Source organism: Aulonocara sp. 'chitande type north' Nkhata Bay, linkage group LG20, assembly GCF_057382095.1.
Source record: "Aulonocara sp. 'chitande type north' Nkhata Bay isolate Kocher_YH1m ecotype deep benthic linkage group LG20, A_spYH_male_GT1.1, whole genome shotgun sequence".
NCBI lineage: Eukaryota > Metazoa > Chordata > Actinopteri > Cichliformes > Cichlidae > Aulonocara > Aulonocara sp. 'chitande type north' Nkhata Bay.
This window is the reverse complement of record NC_141363.1, coordinates 37348453-37371080: the sequence shown is the minus strand read 5'-3', so window position 1 is coordinate 37371080 and position 22628 is coordinate 37348453. Positions and strand designations below refer to the sequence as shown.

Here is a 22628-nt window from a genome sequence, read left to right as displayed (position 1 = left end):
CGCCGATCGCCCCGTGCGTGGGGCTAGACAGCCAACACGTTAACGAGCTAACTGCGCTAACACACTAGTTCCCACCCATGTAATTAAGCATTGCGTGGCACATCCAACATACCGTTTTACTTTAGTCCATGACTCGCTTACCTTCAGGGTCATACGTCACATGAAAACCAAAATAATTCCAAACGCCAGATCTGAATGAGGGTGGGGGAGGTTCAATTTGCCATGTTGCAATGAGAGCTTAACTTGCCCTGCGCTCTTCCTTCTGACGATGCGGTCTGTGTTGAGCGCTCAGTGGATCTGCGCTTGACAGTGCAGCCTAGGCGGAGTAGTCGAACGCAGCTTCACTGAGCGCTCAACACAGACTGCATCGTCAGAAGGAAAGTTGATAAAATAAATTACAAATTTTGTATTGTTCAATACATATGTGTACCGAACCGAAAGCACTGTATCGAACGGTTCAATATCGACACGAATATCGTTGCACCCCTAGCATTTAGGTATTTTCTTAGTGGAGTGTTTGACAGTTTGTTTTCTTAAAATCTTTTACAGGTTTTAGAAAACTTTTCAGATGCACCCATGACTCCTAAACAAATTCTGCATGTCATCCAGACCAAGGGGCTGAAGGAGATGAGGTCAGAAACACGCACACTCATGCACACACACAAAAATTTGCAAGCTGATAATAATAATAGCAGGCTGCAAATGTATGCACACACTCACCTGAGAATAACAGATGAGGATCTATGATAAAGTGCAGTGACAGTGACAACTATTTGTCCATTATTTATCCTGATTGAAAAAGCCATATTTATAAGTAGTAGTGTAATCTTAGATGAAGTACTGATTGATAGATGACAAACTATATGTGGTGCTGAAGTTGTAGTAGTAGTTTTTTCTAAAACATTGTGGTTTACAAATTCACAGAATTTTAACCTTATATATTTTTAATGCTCTTATTCTGTTTTTAGCAGGAAATGAACTGATCACGTATTAGCTGAAATGTCACTGTGTTTATAAATTAAGTTTTTTTCCCCCTCTTTACATGGACGGTTTGGCCTGCTGCTGATCTAAACAGAAGGTATGTTGGTCAATACATATTATTGTATATGTTACACATTGATATGCATTTTTTTACAATTGGGTGTTCGTGAAACGTCATGGTGGCACACCAAGTTTTCGATTGTTTGCCATGAAGTACGAAGCTGCTGTAACTGGAAGTGTGTGTGTGTGTGTGTGTGTGTACATGTGTACAGTGGTACAGCTCCTTTGGCCTGCCTGGTCACCATGCTGCATTCCCAAGTGAGAGGGGATCGAGTCAAGAACAGCATCTTCTTCAAGCTACCTGGACGAATGAGTCTTTTTACTCTCAAGGTACTGAATCAACAATTCCCAAAATAATATTCTCCCAAATTCCGATGCAACTCTCAGCTTGTGTTCGTTATATTCACAGTGGTGAATCTTTGCTACAAAAGTACTTGCTCACTGACTTATTACTAAATATTTGTACTAGTAGCTCCTGAAGTGCTCCACTTTTTTCCTAAACACCTGATGTTTTGATTGTTTAAAATTCTTCTTTGCACTGTTGGATTTGACAGCGTACATTATGCCTGCGGAGAATACTGTTATTAAGAAGGGCATCGCCTACTCTGCACTCTTTTGCTCTGTAGAAAAACGCTCCCCAGTGGACAAAGGCAACCTCGGAGTCAGAGACACCATCAGAGCTGGCTGGGGGTACGACACCCCCAGCTTCCAGCAGCAGCACCCCGGCAGCAGGCTCAGCCGTGGCCCCAGTTGGTCCCACTGAGGCCACTGAACAGGAGAGCTGCGACTCCACTGAGACTACTGCTGCTGCCAGTGTGGACAATGATGGTAACATCATTAAGCCATGTGCTGGTCACCTCTTAGTGTGCATACCACATCCAGGGCTCTAGACTAACTTTTTGCCATGGGCGTACCGGTACGCCTAACTTTAAAAAGTTAGGCGTTCGGCACAAAAGTTAGGCGCACACAAATTTTATAATTTATACAATAGAATGTGTTTTTCTGGATACACTGTGCTTTTTCAGCTTTCAAAGATTGATGACACCGTGTCAGAGCACTGGCTATGAATTTCAGAAGGATCAGGCCTTAACTTAACAGAAAAGTTAGCAATAGTTCTTTTCCTATTACAGCTACATCCACTTCTGTCGTGCCTAGGCTGCTCACTAGGGCTGGGTATCATCACTGATTTCTATAATCCATTCGATTCGATTCAACTTAGCCTCAGACAGTCAGAAATATTATAATTCTGATCATTTATCAGTACTGACTTCATCAGAATTGTGAACATCACAGCAGATGCCTTTGTGTGAAAGTAACTGAGAATAAAACAGAAAAACATGAAGGAGATTTTCCTGGTCTGGCTTTTTATAGCAGATAACCTTAAAAATATTCTACAATGTTCTGCATATAAAGTTTAAATTTCTTCAGTATTGAATAACAGAAAAAATGGACTTTCTTGTCCGAGGTCATTTAAGTGAAGAAAAGAAAAAGACAGCAGCCACAGCGCTGTAAACAACGGTAGACTGGTGGGTAATAAATGAATAATACAGAAAACAGAGATTGGAGACAGGAAACTGTTCTTGAAGTACAGAGAGAGATAGAGAGAGAGCTAGCTGTGCATGAAGCATTTTAATAGTGCATTTTAATAGTCGTGGAAGCAAAACAGCAAAATTCATGACGACATTGATCAAATGTGAAGCGCAGTTTGCTGCTTCTTTTGCTGCTGGCTCGGTGAATTTTGGTTGGAGAGACAAAACCTGCAGCTCAGAATCAGCGCAAAAAGACGTAAACACAGCGCGGACCGGACGCATCAGCATCGCTAAGCTCCGACAGCGTGTCCGTCTACGGGCCGTCGGGTGAGAAAGCCGAGAAAGACAAAGCTGATTCTGATGCGTCGGGTCCGCTCTGTGTTTACGTCTTTGTGTGGAATCCGTGTACCTGGGGCCTGTTCTTCGTACCGCGCTAAGTGAGTTAGCTGGATGAGATTGTTGACGATTTCGCGTGATCCTGGATCGTTCGGTTCCCCGAAGCCCATCCGGGACTTGCTGTCATAGCAACAGAGCCGTAAGCGTAAACCCGCTGGGGAGCAGGTTTACTTTATGTAAACAGGATTAGATCGCGGCCACGCAGGTATGCCCGCGTCATTCATACGAAAGCAACAGCGATATTCCACCACTGTTTCACCATAAATAAATAACATCAATGTAACTAAAGACAATGCAGCACCTGATCCTTTTATTGATGTCACACAGATACATACAGGTCATTCCCTAAAAAAGGGAAATGTACTATTAACATTCTATTACATGTATGTGATTATTACAGATGTAATTCATATTTCAGAGTAGTAATTGTAAATTACTTTGTGTAATCAAGATGAGAGACCACGGCTATAAAAGCGAAGGTGGATTTGGGAAGTCTGTCACAGCCATGTCCTGTCCGTTTACGCGAGCAACCCATTGCGGAAGGTGCAAGATTGATAAGGAGAGTCCTCAGAATTCAGCGTATATTGCGGGACAGACAGGATCCTTTAGCTCAGCGCGACAGTGTGCTCATAGAGAGATATCGATTTTCCCGTGAGGGTATTATTTACTTAACCAACTTGTTGACGAGGGGGTGCAGGACCACCACCTGTCTTTTTTTTTGCTCTGCCCTTTTCTTGGTTGCTGTTATAAACAAACAGATTATTCCAGGGTCTCTTTCCAAGAGACTAAAAGCAATATAAGTGATAAATATTACCATTCTGTAGAATATTCTTATATTTCACTTTTACCTGTTCCCATGTTCTAGTGGGTCCTGTCGTGGCTCTAATGTGAAAGAGGATAAAATATAACATATTATAATATAATGTAATGTAATATAATATTGGATAATATAGTGTGATATAATAAATCTACCCTACCGCCTACTGGTGTTGGCCAGAGGGGCCGATGGCGCGATATGGCAGCCTGGCTTCTGTCAGTCTGCCCCAGGGCAGCTGTGGCTACAACTGTAGCTGCTTCCACCAGTGTGTGAATGTGAGAGTGACTGAATAGTGGCATTGTAAAGCGCTTTGGGTGCCTTGAAAAGCGCTATATAAATCCACTCCATTATTATTGTTATTATTAAATTACTTACGAGTTTAATTTGTCAGCAACTTCCTGCCAGCCCTCTCTCCTTGCTTGTGCAGCCTTTGCAGTGTTCCCTTGCGTTCTGATTAAACTCTGAAACTCCTGAAATCCCTCACTCAAGAGTTCTTGCTCTGCTGCCCAAAAATACCGAGCCGAGCGCGCTCCGTCGACATTTTCGCCGACCAATCAGAGGGTTGCCGATCAATGTTTCTACTATCGATGCGTAGCCCCTTTTACGACACCCAGTGATGTCACATTACTGCATCCAGCTGTACTAATCGTCAACAGCAGGTGTGTTCGGGGAACCGGATTAGCGAGCTCACGGTTAGCGCGATGGTTTGGTCTTGGATGTTTCATTTGATCTTGGATGTAGTAAGCGACGTACGAAGCACAGGGCCCTGCTCTCATTTGCTGTTTGGTTGTTGTTGAAATGGTTTTGTGAGCTTTAATCTGAGAATCTGGCGTTTCTGGCAAAACACAGTTATATTTAAAAGTCGATTCAGGATTTAATGAATTGATATGGCTTTATTCAAGCTACTCACCTCCCACTTCCACCTGCACTTTCAACTGGACCACGGCCAATCAGAGAGGTCCCGCCCTGACCATCTCTGATTGGTTTAGTCCACGATAGGGGCATAATGTGTGTCTGTTGTTGACCACAGGGAAGGTTGCAGATTTATTTATTTATTTATTTATTTATTTTTGGCTACCTGTTCAGGTAGCCAAAAAAAAAAAAAAAAAAAAAGTTGGTCGCACAGGTGCAACCAATTTTTTTTTTTTTTTTTTTTTTTTTTTTTTTTTTTTTGCAGTCACACCACTGAAAAATTTGGTCGCATTTGCGACCAAATTGGTCGCACTCTAGAGCCCTGACATCCCTTTGTCTTTTCCTTAATGATGCTATGCAGTCATTCTGTTAGTCTAGTTGTTTGCAGCTCCACCTCAGCAGTGGTGCTTTGCTAGTCAGAGAGCTAAAACAAAAGGTAAACAGTAAATGATGGCAGGATAGTGTCCTGTATACTGAACTGCATATCAGTAAGACGTACCAATTTAGCACATTTATATTCTCAGATGTGTTCGTTACATTGAATTAATTAGGATGTCCGAGTCTGATGTGGCCTTACAGATAAAAAGTGTCTGTCACTCCAGACCAGACCATGTAAATCATGAAGATGACTTGATTCCTTGGCCCCTGTTATGCAGCAGCCAGCAGTAAACACAAGCCCAATGTTTTCCATCAATCAATAAAAACTTTGTTTTATAAATATGGGGGAGTCTGGGCAGTGGGCTACCAGAACTTAAATAATTTTGCACATTTATCATGTAAAAACACTGACATGCACTGTTATATTAAGTTATATTAAGATCTGTCAGGGATTAAATGTGTAGTTACAGTTCTTTTCTTTTTTTTCTTTTTTCTGTCTTATCTCCTGGTCAGTATTACTCTGTGATGCAGTGCCTGTCCTCTGTTTGTTTTCCTGGGGCATTCAAACTATTTGAAACAGACATTTCTGTTACTCAGTCTCATTGTTTCTGATATTTTGTAATCAAAGCTGAGAAATGTAAATGAAATGAGAATCCCCTTTGAGGCTCAGTGCAATAACACTTCCCAGAGAACTGCATGTGGGTTGACTTGATTCATTTATAAATGTGCATAAGAGTCAAAACCACAAGATCTGTTGACAGAACTGTACAAAGACGCTTTTATGTACTTTATTTATTTTAAAGTAACCATTTTACTAGACTGAAAACAATAATGGTGTCATTAATAGAGATTAAGGTCAAATTTGTCAATATTGGGTAGAAGCCACAAATAAGCTTGAGTTTGGGTAGAAGCCATTTCATCGTCTTAGTTAAGACGTAAAAAATGTAAGTTCTTTGCTACTTGCGGCTGCACTCCCACCTTGTAAATGTTAAGTGTATCTGCTGTTTGCAAACATGTGGAATAGTGATTATTTTTCTTTGGCTTGAAGCTTCGGTTGATGAGAGTTCATCCAGCGCCTCCTGCTCCGTGGAGCTACAGGCTCCCAGCAGCCAGCCTCAGACTCGCCTCAGCAGGTCAGCAGGACAGCAGGGTCGCACTGACACACAGCAGACCCAGCACGCGCAGACCAGACTGAGCCGCTCAAGACAGGTAGGGCCCTGCATGACACTATTTGTGGCTCCATGTCTAAAAAGAAATGTGATGTGTTTACTAGTCACACTTTTTAAGCAGTCTGCAATGTCATGCTGTACGGTACTTATACTGTGCTGCTGCCTAATTGTGTGTAACATAGATATACAACACTTCATTCAGTCATTTCAGAATCATTTTTTATATAGCAGAATTAAAAGTAATGTATATAATTTAGCTAAGAAGGTAGACCAGTTTATCTACTAAACAAAAGCCTGGTGGTGTGATTCCAGTCTGCATACCAAATCCAAAGCCTTGAGCAAGGTACTAACCCCAAGGTACTATCAAGAGTGTAAATGTTGGCTAGAAAAAGTTGGTGTGAAGCATGTTGTGTGAAGAGTGCTCAGCTAGAATAGAAAAGCACTATATAGGAAATGCTCCTTTTACCGTTTGGCTTATTTTGCAAAAAATTAAAAACATTTAAAACTGTTGAGTAGGGCTGCCACAAACGATTATTTTGATAGTAGACTAGTCACCGATTATTTTTGTGATTAGTCAACTAATCAGATCATGCATCCATTGGACGTTAAACACACAGCTTATTGCACCAGCATGCGTCTGCTCTTATATGACTATCATTACATTAAACACTTCAAGCTGTAAGCTATGTGCTAACTAAAAATAAAGACAAGATGATAGTTTATTAAAGTTTTAATGAAATTTGCAGATGGTCTCGGTGGAGTTTAATAAACTCGGCCGTCTGTTCTTTCTATGTAAAATATAACAGGACACTGGAGTAAACTCTCGACCATCTCACACTTCTGTTTAATCAGTTCTTATATATCATGTTTAACCTGAGTAGCGAAAGACTGCGGGGGGTTTGAAAATGATGTGCCAGGAGTTCGCTGTTCTCGCCAGCTCTAGTGAGCCTTGAACCCTCTAGCTATCGAGCTGGTGGATAACAGACGTCTCTGAAAACATCGGAGCACTTTTACAAATATGTGATGTCTTGATAAACCGGGCAGATATTTCTGTCTTCGAATTTTGACATGCTTCGCTGCATCCCTGTAATGTAATTGGCCTACAAATGCGGCCTCTGAAGGATGCTGCCGCTGAATTTTCTTCTTATTCGGGGTTTAACGGCAGCTGGTATCCCTGGACATGCAGTGCTGCCATCTTCTGTTTCAGTCCGTTATTACACTCTTAAATCCTACTACTTATTCATGCGTCTTTCGGGATCTTACAAAGCTTCAAACGACGCGTCGATTATGAAATTACCGTATTTCCCGGACTACAAAGCGCACCTAAATATTAGCCGCACAAGCTAAAATCAGGGGAAAATCCTGATGTGTACATACATTAGCCGCACCTGACTAAAAGCCGCAGGTGTTTCAATGTTGACTTATCATATGTAAGAGAATATGCACAAAGGGAATTGTCAGGAAAGAGATGGCTGTTTGGAGACATCACTTTTAGTAATATTTTGAAAAACAAGTTATGGGTACATATTTGCACATGTAGTACATAACAGTAGCCTACAGCACACCAGAAAAATAGATTCGGACTACCTTTTAGGCTCAGGTGCAGTGACACAGCTTTAACAAGAAGAAAAGTCAGTCATTCACCACCATCTTTCTCTTCTTCCTGCGCACTAAAACCACCAAAGTCCTCTTCTCCAGTGTCGGATACAAACAGGCTCAGGATGGCTTCGTCATCCACTCTCCGCTTCTCTCCCTCGTTGTCACTTTCAAAACCAAAGAAATCCTCATTGTCAGTGTCAGAGTCGAACACCCTCAGAAGGGCCGTGGCGGTGTCCTCCTCACCATCATGCAGCAGTCCAGCCCTTCAAAATCCGTTGGTGATCGTGGATGTTTTCACACTTTTCCACGCTGTCAGAATCCACCGGTGGAGTTGGGCATAACTTGCTTTTCGCAAGTTTATCGCCGCTCATCATCCACGCCTCCCGCTGAACGCGTACCGCTACTTTGAAGTTTGTTTTTCGCGCTACTTCGTACAGCACTACGTTGCCTGGCGGACGGACATCAAATTCAAATTCAAATTTTATTTGTCACGTACACAGTCATACACAGTACGATATGTAGTGAAATGCTTGGACAACTGCTCGTGACCTAAAGAAAACAAAAAAGGAAAGGCTATGAATAAGATAGGAAATAAATATGAAAAATTAAAAAGGGTAAATTTAACTAGGAAGGAATAAAATATAAATTAAGGTTAAAAATGAAATAACTGTACAACACAAATTAGAATGAAGGGTAAATTTAACTGGGAAGAATAAGATAAAATATATAAATTAAAGTTGAAAATAAAATAACTGTACAACAAAATACACAATACACAATATAGAACTATATAAGAATGTATGAAGAAATCTAAATATAAATAAATATATACACAATAACAGCAGCTGTACAAGTATTAACTGGAAATGTAGAATATAGTGACCAGTGTTGTGCAAAACCAAAGTCCAGAAAGTCCAGTGTGTGTGTGTGTGTAAGAACCATATGTGTGGGTCAGTACTGTGTGGTGGTGTGATTGAGAGACCGTATCGCCTGCGGGAAGAAGCTCCTCCTCAGTCTCTCTGTGTTGGTCTTCAGGGAGCGGAATCGCTTTCCTGACCTCAACAGAGAGAACAGTCTGTTGTTGGGATGGCTGAGGTCCTTCACGATCTTCCTGGCCTTGGTCCAGCACCGCCTGCTGTAGATTGAGTGCAGGTCAGGGAGCTCGGAGCGGATGGTGCGCTCAGCTGACCGCACAACCCTCTGTAGAGCTCGTCTGTCCTGCATGGTGCTGTTCCCGAACCAGGTTAAGATGTTTCCCGCCAGGATGCTCTCTATGGTGCACGAGTAAAAGTTCCTGAGCACCTTGGAGGGCAGTTGGAAGTCTCTCAAGCGTCTGAGGTGGTAGAGACGCTGTCGGGCCTTTTTCACCACGGTGTTGATGTGACAGGACCATGACAGGTCCTGCGTGATGTGAACTCCGAGGTATTTGAAGCTGTCCACTCTCTCCACTGGGCACTCGTTGATGACGGGGGTCTGGTAGTTCCTCTCCTGCTTAGTGCTGAAGTCCACTATCAGCTCCTTTGTCTTACTGACGTTTAGAAGGAGGTTGTTCCTCTGGCACCAGTTCTCCAGATTCCTAATCTCCTTCACGTAGGCACATGTGACTAACATACCACTCTTGAACCCCGATCCTTCCGCCAGGCAACGTAGTGCCGTACAACAGCGGAACACACAAAACAAATCGTCTTACGATATGACAAAAATCATGGACAATCCATAGAAAAGCCGCACCTGACTAAAAGCCGCAGGGTTCAAAGCTTGTGCAAAAAGTAGCGGCTTATAGCCCGACAATTACGGTAGTCGTTAACGATTTTAATACTCGACGTAATCGCGACTAGTCGACTAATTGTGGCAGCCCTGCTGTTGAGCATACTTCTTACTGTGTTACGTAATTGAGGTTAGTTTTATTTTAATTTTAGTTTTATTTCTATAGTTCACAACACCAGTTTTCTCAGCAGTCTGAGAACGAAATGCTCTTTTGGGGTGATGCGGTACTATGAGGGCTATGATCAAACTTGACCATTTAGTTTTTTGAGATGACAGATTATATTTATATCATCAGAGTTTATTTAATTCTGCGTTTAGCAGGGAGCCGATAGAACTGATGTAATGTGCCAGAGCTATAGTCCGCCTCACTGTTGCGACTGAATCTCTTGAAGGCTTTTCACTCAGCTTTTAGAACAGTCCTACATCAACGTTCAACTATAAAATGAAACATTTCAAGAATTCTCCATTTAGACAAGGAAACATACCAGTCAAAAGTTTGGACACACATTCTCATTTAATGGTTTTTCTTTATTTTTACTTTACTTCTCCTTGCTACATTGAAAACACATACTGGAGACATCAAATACATGAAGCAAGATATATGGAGTTATGTAGCAAAGGTTCCTCAAAGTAGCTGCCCTTTGCTTTGTTGACAGTGCTGCAAACCCTCGGCCTTCTCTCAGTGAGCTTCATGATGTCGTCACCTGAAATGGTTTCACTTCACAGGTGTGCCTTGTCAGGGTTCATTGTTTGTTGAATTTCTAAGACCTTGAATCCGCAGTTGAAAAAACCATCAAGCGTTATGATGAAACTGGCTCACATGAGGACTGTCCCATGAAAGAAAGACCCAGAGTCACCTCTGCTGCTGAGGATTAAAATTCATCAGAGTCACCAGCCTCAGAAATCACAAGTTAACAACAGCTCAGATTAGAGCCCAGATAAATGCCAAACAGAGCTCCAGTAGCAGACTGGAACGTCTTTTTTTGTTTACTACATAATTCCATATGTGTTCATTCATAATCTTGATGCCTTCAGTGAGAATATGCAGTGCGATATGTGAAATTTTTCCAACCGACAATCGTCAGTCCATTAACCGAGGATAGGCAACATATTCACGCAGGTGACTTTTTGATGGAAGAGCAATTAATTTTTTATCTGTTGTTTGGTCGAGTGTGTAAGACAGATAAATACTGGAACGGCATGTAAACATGGTTCCCTCCCCATCATTGTGTGGGGTGTTTTATTTTTTTATTTATTTTTTTTTATTTAAATAAAATATTTTTTTTTCTTACCATAGGCTACTGCCTTTCTTTCTTTCTGTTATGAGTTTGAGTATTATTATTTATTTTTTCCGTTAACTGCTTCTCTTGGCTTCCACCAACATTATTAGCCAACTTACTCATGGGCAAATAAATAAACCGCTCTTGTAAAAACGATCGGTGAAAGGCTCAGCCTATTGTCAATGGTCGATATATTAGTGTAATCGCCCAACCTTAGTAAATAGTCATGAACATAAAGAAAAAACATTAGATGAGAAGGTGCGCTCACAAAGTGGGCTTTAATAAGCCAAACTAAATCAAATGTGACTTACTAAGTAGTCAGGTACAAGCGAACAGTTACATTATTCCACTAGTAACAGCACTTCTGCATATGTCTGCCGTTTGTTTTCTACAGTCAGGAAGGCAGAGGAAGAAAGCTGTTATGATGCCTCGCGTCGTCCTCACCCCTCTTAAGGTGAATGGAGAGCATGTCCCCTCAGGTAAGAGCCTCTCTTGAATTCTCACACAGAATCAAGAAAAACACCCATTGCAAAAGTTGGAATACAGACTGTTGGCCATCCTGATCCAAGAGATATCAGTGTTATTGAAATTCATACTCATTGCCAACAGAATCATGTAAAATATACTGAAAAAAATTCAAGGTTTGATTCACCAGCCATCATATGCTGGATTGTACCAGTGTACCGGTCATAAATGTATGCATGAAGAGTCATATTTTTAAACTTGTTGATTTGTTGTTACACACCAGGGCTGGTACCTGGAAGCTTGTGCTAAGAAAGGTGTTTATGAGCAGTGCATGACTTTGTTGCTTTGCAGCTGAACTACAGCATCTGTCTACATCATCTTGAGTTAAAAGTTTTCTGGGGGGTTTGTCATGAATAGGTCCCATGAAGCGGAGTCGGGGAGGGGTGGATGTAGACTTTGAAACGCCAGGCTCCATCCTGGTCAACACCAACATCAGAGCTCTCATCAATACGCGGACATTCTTAGCTTTCCCGGTACACTCACAACAGCAGCTGCTGCAGCTGCTGCCTGAGGTGGACCGACAAGTAAGCGGTCTTTCTATTCTTTATTCCAGTTTATGTTTACTGTAATATTATATGTGCCAATATCTAGCACAGGGCAAATGAGAAACGAATTAAACTGATATTTTTAACACTTACTGCAGGGAGGAAGAAAAAAAGACAATTTTGAGCTTGTCGATTTTTGATGTACAGCAGTAATTTCAGTAGTGCGCAGTGGTGTGCCTGCTCTGCTACAGACTTTTTGTATTCTTGGAATAATGAAATTTTAAATTCCTTATACAGTTATTTTATATGTGTACTTAAACGTTTTTAGTGTTGTACTTAGGGCACCAAACACTCAACTGTGTACTCATCACTTGACTTGTTGTCTCACGTCATTTTGTCTCTGGTTGTAGATTGGACCTGATGGCATGGCCAGACTGAGCAGTTCAGCTCTTAACAATGAATTTTTTACTCACGCCTCCCAGAGCTGGAAAGAGAGGCTGGGTGATGGTAAGTTTCTGGTCATTCATAGACAGATTGCCATGCTTTACTGACTTCATCACTGTTCTTCAATAGGGTTTGACATAATCAGTGGCCCAATGCCCCAGAGCCAGTAAAACAAGATTGTTAGGCAAGTTGTTGGCCATCTGCTGTTTGCTCCAGTGGCCGTGTTTCCACCTATTGCAATTCCACAACTTCCTGTCTAAAAGGAATCCTCACTCACACGTAGTTTCTTCTTCAATTTAGTATGAAAGAAATAGAGACTTCTTAGTGACTGTGAAAACAGGATAAAAGATCTTCAATGAATTTATACGCTGTATACAACATACCTCATTCACCTGTTCATAAAATACTTTTTCTGTGCCTGAGCATTTTGGATCTAACATTCACACACTTTCTTATTTCACTGAAGGCATGCAAATCAGTTGGTGTTTGGTTCATATTCTGTCTCTCTCCATTTAAATGAAACTACCATAAAAATTAGAGACTGTTCATTTCTACAGACATGAGCAAACTTACAAATTCAGCGGGGGATCAGATCATTATTTCCCCCACCGTGTGAATATACAAAATTAGAGATAGAAAATTAAACTACCTAGCAGTTTATACGGTATTTAAATGCCCGTGAAAATCTGCAAATCACTTTTCACTAATTGAGGCCATTTTATGTGCATAAAAATTCCCTCAAGCATGACTTTAGTGAATAGGTCTATTGAGGTTTATGGTTAAAAAAAAAAAAAAAAAAAGTTGAGATTTTCTGAAGCATTCCTATGACTACTAACACCTTTTTGACTAAAAATGCTAAATCCTTGACAAGTGTTTGATCTGTTTAGGTGAGTTCACCCATGAGATGCAAGTGCGTTTCCGACAGGAAATGGAGAAAGAGAAGAAGGTAGAGGTGTGGAAGGAGAAGTTTTTTGAAGAGTATCATGGGCAAAAGTAAGAGCCAAATCATTTCATCTAAATTTAATGTATTGTTCACGTTTCAGTATTATTGCTAGACATGTAGTATCCTTTTAACTGAAAATGTTTATATTTCTGCCCATACTGTTACATGTAATTGAGACATCAGCCTACAATAGCTTACATGTTATGTTCAGTCTGGTATTCACTGTGTGCTAAATTGTGTTGCTGTGTACTTGTAGGTCTGGCCTAACACAAGAAGAGTCACTAAAGCTTACCATGAGTGAAGCCAGCGAAGTTGCAGCTAGTGTGCTAGACAGTGATGTGACTGTGGTGGCAACCGGTGCCCCCAAAAGACGCAGCGTAGGTCGGCGGAGGCGAGATGGTAGGATGAGGAGACGTACGCGAGCTGACCTGCGCCGGAGGGCTCGCAGAACCATCTGCAAGACCACTCCATCCCTGCAGTCTGCAGAAGCAGCTGAGGCCAATGCAGCTGTGGATATTTCAGCAGTTTCTGTTGGCTCTCCCATGTCCGAAAACACAGTGGTTCAGGGAGAGGTAGTGCTGCAGACCGACTGTGGGGTGGAGCTCCCAGATGAGAGTGGTTTTACAGAGCCAAAGCCTTCTCCCATTCCAGAGCCAGTCACATTGCCACCCCCCACACCTGTTCCAACTCCCAGCCCCAGCCCAGCTTCAACCAGCGCTAATGAAGAGCATGAAGTCACTGCTCGCTTGCTCCCCGAAGAGAGTGCACCTGTGTTGGCTTCCACCACTTCTCCATCCTCGTCCTCGTCCTCCTCCTCTTCATCTGCCTCTTCACCTGTTTCTTCACCATCTTCACCTTCTGATAGACAGGGGACATTTGTTGGAGTCCTGGACTCTTCTTCATCCTCCTCAGCCTCCTCAAGTGCTGCAGTTGCTGCAGATCCCCTGGACGATACCGCTTCTGTGATCACCTCCATCACAGGAGGAACTGCCACCAGCAGCCGTGAGAGCAGCCCATCTGTTAGTCCAGCTGCCACCCCTCTGCCCAGCACCCAGCTGAAAGAACAGAAGAGAAGGCCAGATGAGACTGAAGCCTTTTCTAGCTTCCCCGAAAAGAGGCCACGGCTTGACGACCGTCAGTCCTTTCGTACCACAATTGACAGTGTGTGTTCAGAAAAGCCGCAGCCGACAACAGAAGAACCCAAGGTGCCACCTATCCGGGTAAGTGTTAGTGAAATAATCCAGAAAGGTCCAGGATTACTTTCTGTCACACACAGTTCTTGGTGCACAAAGACAAGTAGTCTGTATAGATGAATGGATAGCTGCTTGTTATCAGATAAATTTTGACTTGCTGTCCCTGTGTTTGTTTCTCAGATTCAACTGTCCAGAATCAAACCTCCCTGGGTCAAAGGGCACCCCACCTACCAGATCTGTCCCCGGATCGTGCCGCCCGGCGAAGGCTCGCGCCGGTCGGGGACAGGGGGTGCGCGCACCTTGGCGGACATCAAAGCCCGTGCACAACAAGCCCGTGCCCAGCGCGAGGCCGCTGCTGCTGTTGCAGCCTCTGCCGACGGGACAAGCCCGGCCAGGGTCAGGCTGCGGCCTGGTGCTGGGCTACCGGATAGCAGCAATGGAAGACGATCGCGAGAGCATCCAGGACCTATCGAGCCCGGAGGAGGAGGAGGAGGTGGAGAAGAAGAAAGTGAAAATGGAAATGAAACAAGGGGAAGTAGTGGGATGGAAGAGCAGGGATCGTCTTCAGGCACTAATTCGTCTGGAACACAACTACAGCTTCTTAATGTAGAGCCTACATCTGAGCCTTCCCCTTCATTGTCCACTACCTCAACCTCCATGTCCTTGGAGCCCCCACAGACGCCAAGTCCTCAGCAAGCGGAACCAGTTGGGGGGGCAGATGGACAGTTAATTGAAGCAACCACAGCTAGTATCCAGAGCTCCTCCAACGGACTCACAGATGGGGCTGCCTCACTTTCTTCAGAGCCTGATGTGTCTGAGTCACCAGCCATGCAGTCTGCCAGAGAAAGCCAGGTAGTTGAAACTGGTGGCAGTGCCCCTACAGAGAGCGCAACTGTTGGTTGTGAAAAACCTTCATTAGCACAAACCTCTATCCCAGATTCCCTTCCGAGGTTTGGGGCTCAGGGTGTGGATGTTATTCAGACGCTGGCCAGTTCTTGTCATGCCAAGGACCAGGAGCAAGGGAAGGAGGCTGGATTGGGTAGTGTTATCCAGCATGGTTCTCACCATGTTGACCCCCAGGAGGCATTCTCCCGTACAGCCACTGAGAGACAGCGATCAGATGGATCTTCACCCCAACATGTGGATTCCTCTAGTGCTGAGAAAGATGAGGCTGGCACATATAGCGACTCAACAGAAACCGCTTCAGACTGTGAGAATGAAAGCCAGGAGGAAGAGCAGCAGCCTGGCCACGAATGGTGTCCTCAATTGAACACTCAGAGAAATGGCCAGCTGGTGATTTGTAGCCCTCCTCAGAAACAACAACCGGTCATCCAGACCCACATGACTAGCCGCCACGGCCAGACCGTCATTCAGCCTTGCTTCCCCAGCAGCATGACTCAGCCACAACACAGCCGTATCCATTCACAAGACTCTAATGCTCTGTCTGCACCCCTGCCACAAGGGCTAAGGGACACAACTGTTGTTAAAACTGAGTCTGGAGATGACTGTAGAGACTCCAGACTGAGCTCTGAAGAGGAGTGTCGTGGAGCTTTAAAGTCTCCTGCCACTCACTCAAATGCTGCATCTGCCTCCAAAAGACTGGCCAGTTCAGTCAGACTTGTGTCCAGTGTGGAGGCCAACAACCCTTTGGTCACTCAGTTACTTCAGGGCAGCCTGCCTCTGGAAAAAGTTCTACCCTTACACTCTGCCAACAGACTGGAGATTAGCAGATTACCAGGAACCCTGCCCAGGCCACCAGCAGCAAGAACCCCAGGGACTCGTAACAGGCCTGAAGTTTCAGCCAAATCTTCAAGCCCAGAGCTGACTACTCCAGTCCAGATCCATAAGTCCCCAACATCCCGCCCAGTTTCCTGTCTGATGGAAGCCCCAGCTGTACCGCAGTATCAGTCCTCCCAGGCCCCTGGAGCTGTTCCAGTCATCACCCCTCTGCCACCTTCCTCCAGCGGTTTATTGTCCTCCAGAGGTAAGCAAGACCTCATGCCTGGGTCTGCTGTGGAGTCTGCAGTTATCAAAGAGTCTCATGGTCAGCAGCCTTCCCAGGGAGCCACTCCAGACAGGCCTCAGTCAGCCCATCGGACCATGTGCAATGGACCCTCTCCTCCTCACGCAGACCCCTGCCCAACAGAGGTGATACCTTGTATTAAGATTAACTGGCGTCCCCCACAATCTCAGCTTCCTCACTCTCTGCAACAACCCCCGTCTCCTGCACCTACTGTAAAGAACGAAGTTGGTGCACGACCCTCTTGTCAAGCTATTGCCAAATCCTCACTCAGTGTACCCTTAAGTGTTACCAAAAAGGAACCTGGGAACTCTGTCGATGGCTATCTAAGCGGCGGGGCAATAGAAGGACTCATCAACATGGAGTTTACTTTGGCCAGGATGGCAAAGAAAGATCACAGCAAAGCTCCCTACTCCTCTGGCTCTCCCTCTTCTTCCTGTTCTCCCTCACCCTCCGCTCCCTCCCTTCCCTTCCATCTTTATGGGAAGCTCCCCAAGCAGGGTGGAGGAGTTGGAGGGGTAAGCTACACAGCCAATGTTTCAGTGATGGACAACAGCAGTTTCTCCCGGAGCATGGCAGACAGTGTGCTGCAGCTGCACCCCCGCTTGGGTCCCAGCCAGACTACCCTCAGCATTCAGGCCTTTACTGACAGTACGGCAGAGGAAGTGGCACTCAAGTGCTCGTGCCGCCTCAAAGCCATGATCATGTGCCAAGGCTGTGGTGCCTTCTGCCATGATGATTGCATCGGGCCCTCCAAACTCTGTGTGTCATGTCTGGTGGTCAGATAGTATGCTGAAGTTTCAGTGCACTGTAGAACTGCTGTTTGTATAGTGTGAGCAGCAGGGCCGCAGCTTTCAGAGTGTTGCCAGAAACCTAAGTATGGTAGAGAACACAGGAGAAGCCAGATGGTCAACATTTGCCTTGTAAAATATGACTGGTCTGTATTGTTGCAGATTTCCTGTTTTTGTTTGAGCTGTACTGATTGTTATTGTTGTTGTTGTTATTATTATTAATTATTATTATTATTATCATTATTATTATTATTGTGCATTGGGGCATGATTGATTGTAAATTGTGCCTTTTTTTTTCTCCTCAAAAACATTTACCTCATCTTATCTTGCTCCACCTGTTATCATTTGGTGGCCATCATTTTTTTTTGGTCCCGTTTGTCAGTCAACGGGGAATTACTGTTGTCTCTGCGCAAAGAAGTATTTTTTTAACCATTAAAATGAGTAAATGACATTGTATCACCAGTTTGTTTTTTTTGACTCATTTTATGATTCCGTTGAGTTCTAGTTTGTAGTTACAGTTAATTACCAAGAACAAATAAAGTGAACGTTATGTGCTGTTAAAATTTGAATCCTTGATAACTTTCAGAGTTTTTACCAGCAATGGGGACTGTGTTAAAATACTGCACCTGCCACGTGGCAGGAGCAGCACAGGACTGGCTGGAAGAACACAATGATTTCAGGGTATCCACGGGATGTGCCGGAACAAGCCAGAGACCGGATGCAACCAACTGCACCCTAAGGATCTGCTGCCAGCATGAAATGGGACCCTGTGCCTTGAAGTGTCAGAGCTGATTGGTGATATGAGACAGAATTTGTATTCATTTTTGTATTTTTTTTTCGCGTTAAAATAAATTGTAGGCACAGAAACTGATAAATCAGTCAGACTGTATCAGTATAAACAGCTATACACACATTTCAGTAGCTAAAGGATAACCAAGGAGTCTGCTTCATACTCCAGAGTTGGTGGTGGGTTTCTACACCGTTCTGTGCTGGGATCTGTATAATGTACTTTCTGCACTGTACATGGCCCCTAAGGTAGTGTTATTAGAAATGTTATGAGAGAACAGTGCATATGTTTTCTTTGCTATGCACATTATCCACACAATCCTGGACACTTGTTCAAGGCATCTTTCAAAGTCAAAGACCTGGAAGCATTATATCTAATGAAACAGACTATAGCATGTAGTTAAGGCTACAGTAGGTGACCCTGAATCCTCCCGTAATTGTGCTGTGGCTGCTGGGGTTTCCCATCATGTACTGAGTGTTTCTTCTTCACTCACCATGTCTTTGTACACCACTCTGCATTGAATTACTAGTTATTAATCTCTGGCTCTCTTTCAGTGTGTGTCTTTGTCCTGTCTTCTGTCCCGCACTCCCTACCAGTCACAGCAAATGGTTGCCCCTCCCTGAGCCTGGTTCTCTAAAAGTTTTTTTCCTGTTTAAAGGGGAGTTTTTTCATCGCACTTTTGACAAGTGCTTTCTTACAGGGGGCCGTTTGATTGTTTTCTCTAGTATTGTTATTGTAAGGTCTCTATCTTACAATATAAAGCACCGCAAGGCAACTGTTGTTGTGATTTGGTGCTATATAAATAAAATTTATATCAGATGGATCTGTATGTTTGATTTGGATTTTATTCCAGATAGTGTTCCTGATGCAATTTACCTGAGGATTGGGACCACTAGCTTGTGATCGCATGGGGTCAGGTTTTTGTATCTAGAATAAAATTTAAAATCCTTCTTTCGTAGGATATGATGAAACCTGATATCTTAAAGACCTTTTAGTACTGTATTACCCCGACAGAGCACTTGCTTCCTCAAATTTCTAAAAGTAGAATGTGAGGCAGAACCTTCAGCTACCAGGCTCCCAGTTTGGTTTTGGCTGAAACCCTTGCTACTTTGAAAGTCACTTGGTTATGCACAGGCACTGTGGTGGACTTTCCTTGTTGCGCTGAACATTTCTTCTCCTTTCACCTCTATTTAATCCTGATGGTTATATATGTCACTACCACACGTCATTAATGTTTGTCTCCTCTCTCTCCTTGTGTTTTGGTCTTGCATCTCTTTCCTTTTGTTTTTCTCTTAACCCACCAAAGTAGTGACAGGCTGCCCCTCTTTGAGTCTGGTTCTGCAGAAAGTCTGTTCATGTTCAAATAAAACAACAACAGAAAACAGTTATTCCTTCCCATTGTTACAAAGTGCTGCTCATGGAAGTTTTTCCGATTGTTGGGGTATCTCTCTTATATTGTATATAGTATAAAGCATCTTGAGGTGACGGTTGTTGTGAAGTGATAATGTATGAATAAAAATAAACTGAACTGAATACAAGAGAATATTGGAAGTATACTAGAATTAGTCAAGGAGCTTGGAAAGAAAAGCGTCTGGACTTTTAAGTTGCTTGAAGATGTTTCAGCTCTCATCCAAGAAGCTTCTTCAGTTCTAGGGTCAAATGGTGGAGAGTCCCAGATTTAAGCCCTATGGGAGTGTCCCCAAGAGGCTCATGGAGCCCCTTATTGATCCTCTACCTACCGGTAATCAGACGAGAGATAGATGGCAAACTGTGTTGTAAGCTGCCCCCTCTTCAAAGGTGGTTGTTCACAGTGGACATAGATGGCTTCTTTCACACCACCTGTTTTCTCTGTCCAAAATATGAACATTGGCATTCTTGAAAGAGTGGCCTTTGTCCTTTAGATGCAGATGGACTGCCAAGTCTTGTCCCATCAAGGTGGCTCTTCTATGTTGTGTCATGCATTTATGAAATGGATGTTTGGCCTCTCCAATGTAGAGGTCTGAGCGTTCTTCGCTATAGAGGATCAATAGGGGGTCCATGTCCCTCTTGGGGTACACTCCCATAGAGCTTAAATCTGAGACTCCACCATTTGACCTTAGAACTGAAGAAGCTTCTTGGATGAGAGCTGAAACATCTTCAAGCAAGTAAAAAGTCCAGACGCTTTTCTTTCAAAGTTCCTTAGAGTACAATGACTTGGATGACTGAGAACCTTCACAGACATATACTAGAATTACACAAAACCTTGACCACACAGGCAGTTCTAACACTGATTGTGGTTTTCCAGAACCTTTAAGAGGTTTTAGCAGTAAAAGACTGTTTTACTGCTAAAAGACCTGGAAGCATACACTCAGTCCAGTCCATATTCATTTTGGGTTGACCTTTATTTCAAGAGCAAACATAAAGACTAATCCATACACAGCCATCATTAACACATAGACAGTACAAAATAAATATTCACCATCACTTTGTTCATCATTACCAGATAAATACTGAAATATGTGCAGCTCAATTTTCCCAGTGTATTGCAATGTACTCAAAATAGCTTGTGGAAAAAAGAAAACTCATATAAACAGAAGCACAAAAGATTTTTTAGAAAATTATTAAAAAACTTTCTGTTACAAAATATTTGCACTTAAAAAGATCCCAGTGTTTTAAATAAATAATAAGATATATAAAACAATTCATAGTTGATATCTTAAAATATTTCCTCTTTGTTAAGCGGTGCAGAGGAAATGACTCCCTTCTCTTAGTTTCCGGTTAAAATCTTCTCAGGTAGCACTTTGAAATAAAATGAAATCAATAATGAATAATAAATAGTCAACATAAAAATATTACCGCAGACATGAATAAATAAGTTATTAAACCAACATTTGCAGTCGACTTAAATAGATACACAGCAATAGTAACAATGAATCTACAAACTAGTCCTGGAAGTGCAACATCACTATGCTCATATAGAATACTATCAACATTACTGAGTGGAGATGGGAAATGTTCACTAACTAAGAATCTGCTCAGCTCAGGCGGGATACTGCACTCCTTTGTTCTGTTCTCTCTGTGCCTGTCTGTGTATACCTTGAGGTGCCGTTGCTTATGGCAACAGTTTGCTTTCAGTGTGCCTTGACACGCTTTACATCCACACATCTGTTCACGCTCACACCTTTATAAAGCAACATGCAAACAGGAAACAAATGCAAAGAACAGAGGACAAAACTCCAATGAGAAAAACTCATGATACAGAGTATCTAAAGGGTTTGGAAAAAAAGATTGGTGGCGTCACCGTGATGCCCTGCCACCTGTCATCCTCCAGTTTCTCTTACACCTCGATGCCCTTTACTGCCTGATTGATGGACTCTAGCAGAGCCCGGTTCTCGGGGTTCTGGTAGCAGTCTTTGTTGGTAAACATGTGGGTCAGGGTGTCCACATAGCTGTCAAAGTTCTGCTCTGATAGTGGCTCCTGCTAAAGACACGCACGTCAAGAGAATAAAAAGGTGTAACACCCAAAACAGTGCTAGTACACAATACTACTCACATGTTTTATCTCTTAAATGTACAGTGGGGCAAAAAAGTATTTAGTCAGCCACCGATTGTGCGAGTTCCCCCACTTAAAATGATGACAGAGGTCAGTAATTTGCACCAGAGGTACACTTCAACTGTGAGAGCTAGAATGTGAAAAAAAAATCCATGAATTCACATGGTAGGATTTGTAAAGAATTTATTCATAAATTAGGGTGGAAAATAAGTATTTGGTCACCTCAAACAAGGAAAATCTCTGGCTCTCACAGACCTGTAACGTCTTCTGTAAGAAGCTTTTCTGTCCCCCAATCGTTACCTGTATGAATGGCACCTGTTTGAACTCATCATCTGTATAAAAGACACCTGTCCACAGCCTCAAACAGTCAGACTCCAAACTCCGCCATGGCCAAGACCAAAGAGCTTTCGAAGGACACCAGGAAAAGTATTGTAGACCTGCACCAGACTGGGAAGAGTGAATCTACAATAGGCAAGCAGCTTGGTGTGAAAAAAATCAACTATGGGAGCAATCATCAGAAAATGGAAGACATACAAGACCACTGATAATCTCCCTCGATCTGGGGCTCCACGCAAGATCTCATCCCGTGGGGTCAAAATGAGAACGGTGAGCAAAGATCCCAGAACCACACGGGGGGACCTGGTGAATGACCTGCAGAGAGCTGGGACCAAAGTAACAAAGGTCACCATCAGTAACACACTACAACGGCAGGGAATCAAATCCCGCAGTGCCAGACGTGTTCCGCTGCTGAAGCCAGTGCATGTCCAGGCCCGTCTGAAGTTTGCCAGAGAGCACATGGATGATACAGCAGAGGATTGGGAGAATGTCATGTGGTCAGATGAAACCAAAGTAGAACTTTTTGGTCGTGTTTGGAGGAAGAAGAATACTGAGTTGCATCCCAAGAACACCATACCTACTATGAAGCATGGGGGTGGAAACATCATGCTATGGGGCTGTTTTTCTGCCAAGGGGACAGGACGACTGATCCATGTTAAGGACAGAATGAATGGGGCCATGTAT

General features: G+C 43.2%; 2 protein-coding genes across 8 annotated transcripts in view; one reads left to right on the top strand and one right to left on the bottom strand.

The window, feature by feature from the left end:
• Positions 1–743: 743 nt before the first annotated feature.
• On the top strand, positions 744–17745 carry asxl1 (ASXL transcriptional regulator 1). Of its 2 annotated transcripts, XM_086276451.1 has the most exons (10): positions 744–1078; positions 1254–1371; positions 1668–1869; positions 6122–6282; positions 11283–11367; positions 11771–11937; positions 12309–12405; positions 13230–13335; positions 13542–14505; positions 14659–17745. In XM_086276451.1, exons 2-10 carry the CDS (start codon positions 1285–1287, stop codon positions 17284–17286), a joined length of 4497 nt encoding a protein of 1498 aa, XP_086132577.1. In that variant the 5' UTR covers positions 744–1078; positions 1254–1284; the 3' UTR covers positions 17287–17745. The 2 variants fall into 2 exon arrangements, with proteins under 2 accessions (XP_086132577.1, XP_086132576.1); XM_086276450.1 differs by having other exon boundaries at positions 744–1371.
• A 2693-nt stretch (positions 17746–20438) lies between these two features.
• LOC147306232 (myelin transcription factor 1-like) overlaps positions 20439–22628 on the bottom strand; it is a 101058-nt gene continuing 98868 nt past the window's right edge. For 5 of the 6 annotated variants that reach the window (XM_086278750.1, XM_086278745.1, XM_086278747.1 and 2 more), the window contains one exon: positions 20439–21536. In XM_086278750.1, coding sequence (XP_086134876.1) covers positions 21393–21536 — 144 coding nt within the window. In that variant the 3' untranslated portion in view covers positions 20439–21392. The remainder of the gene's footprint in view (positions 21537–22628) is intronic. The other variant, XM_086278749.1, reaches the window with a different exon arrangement.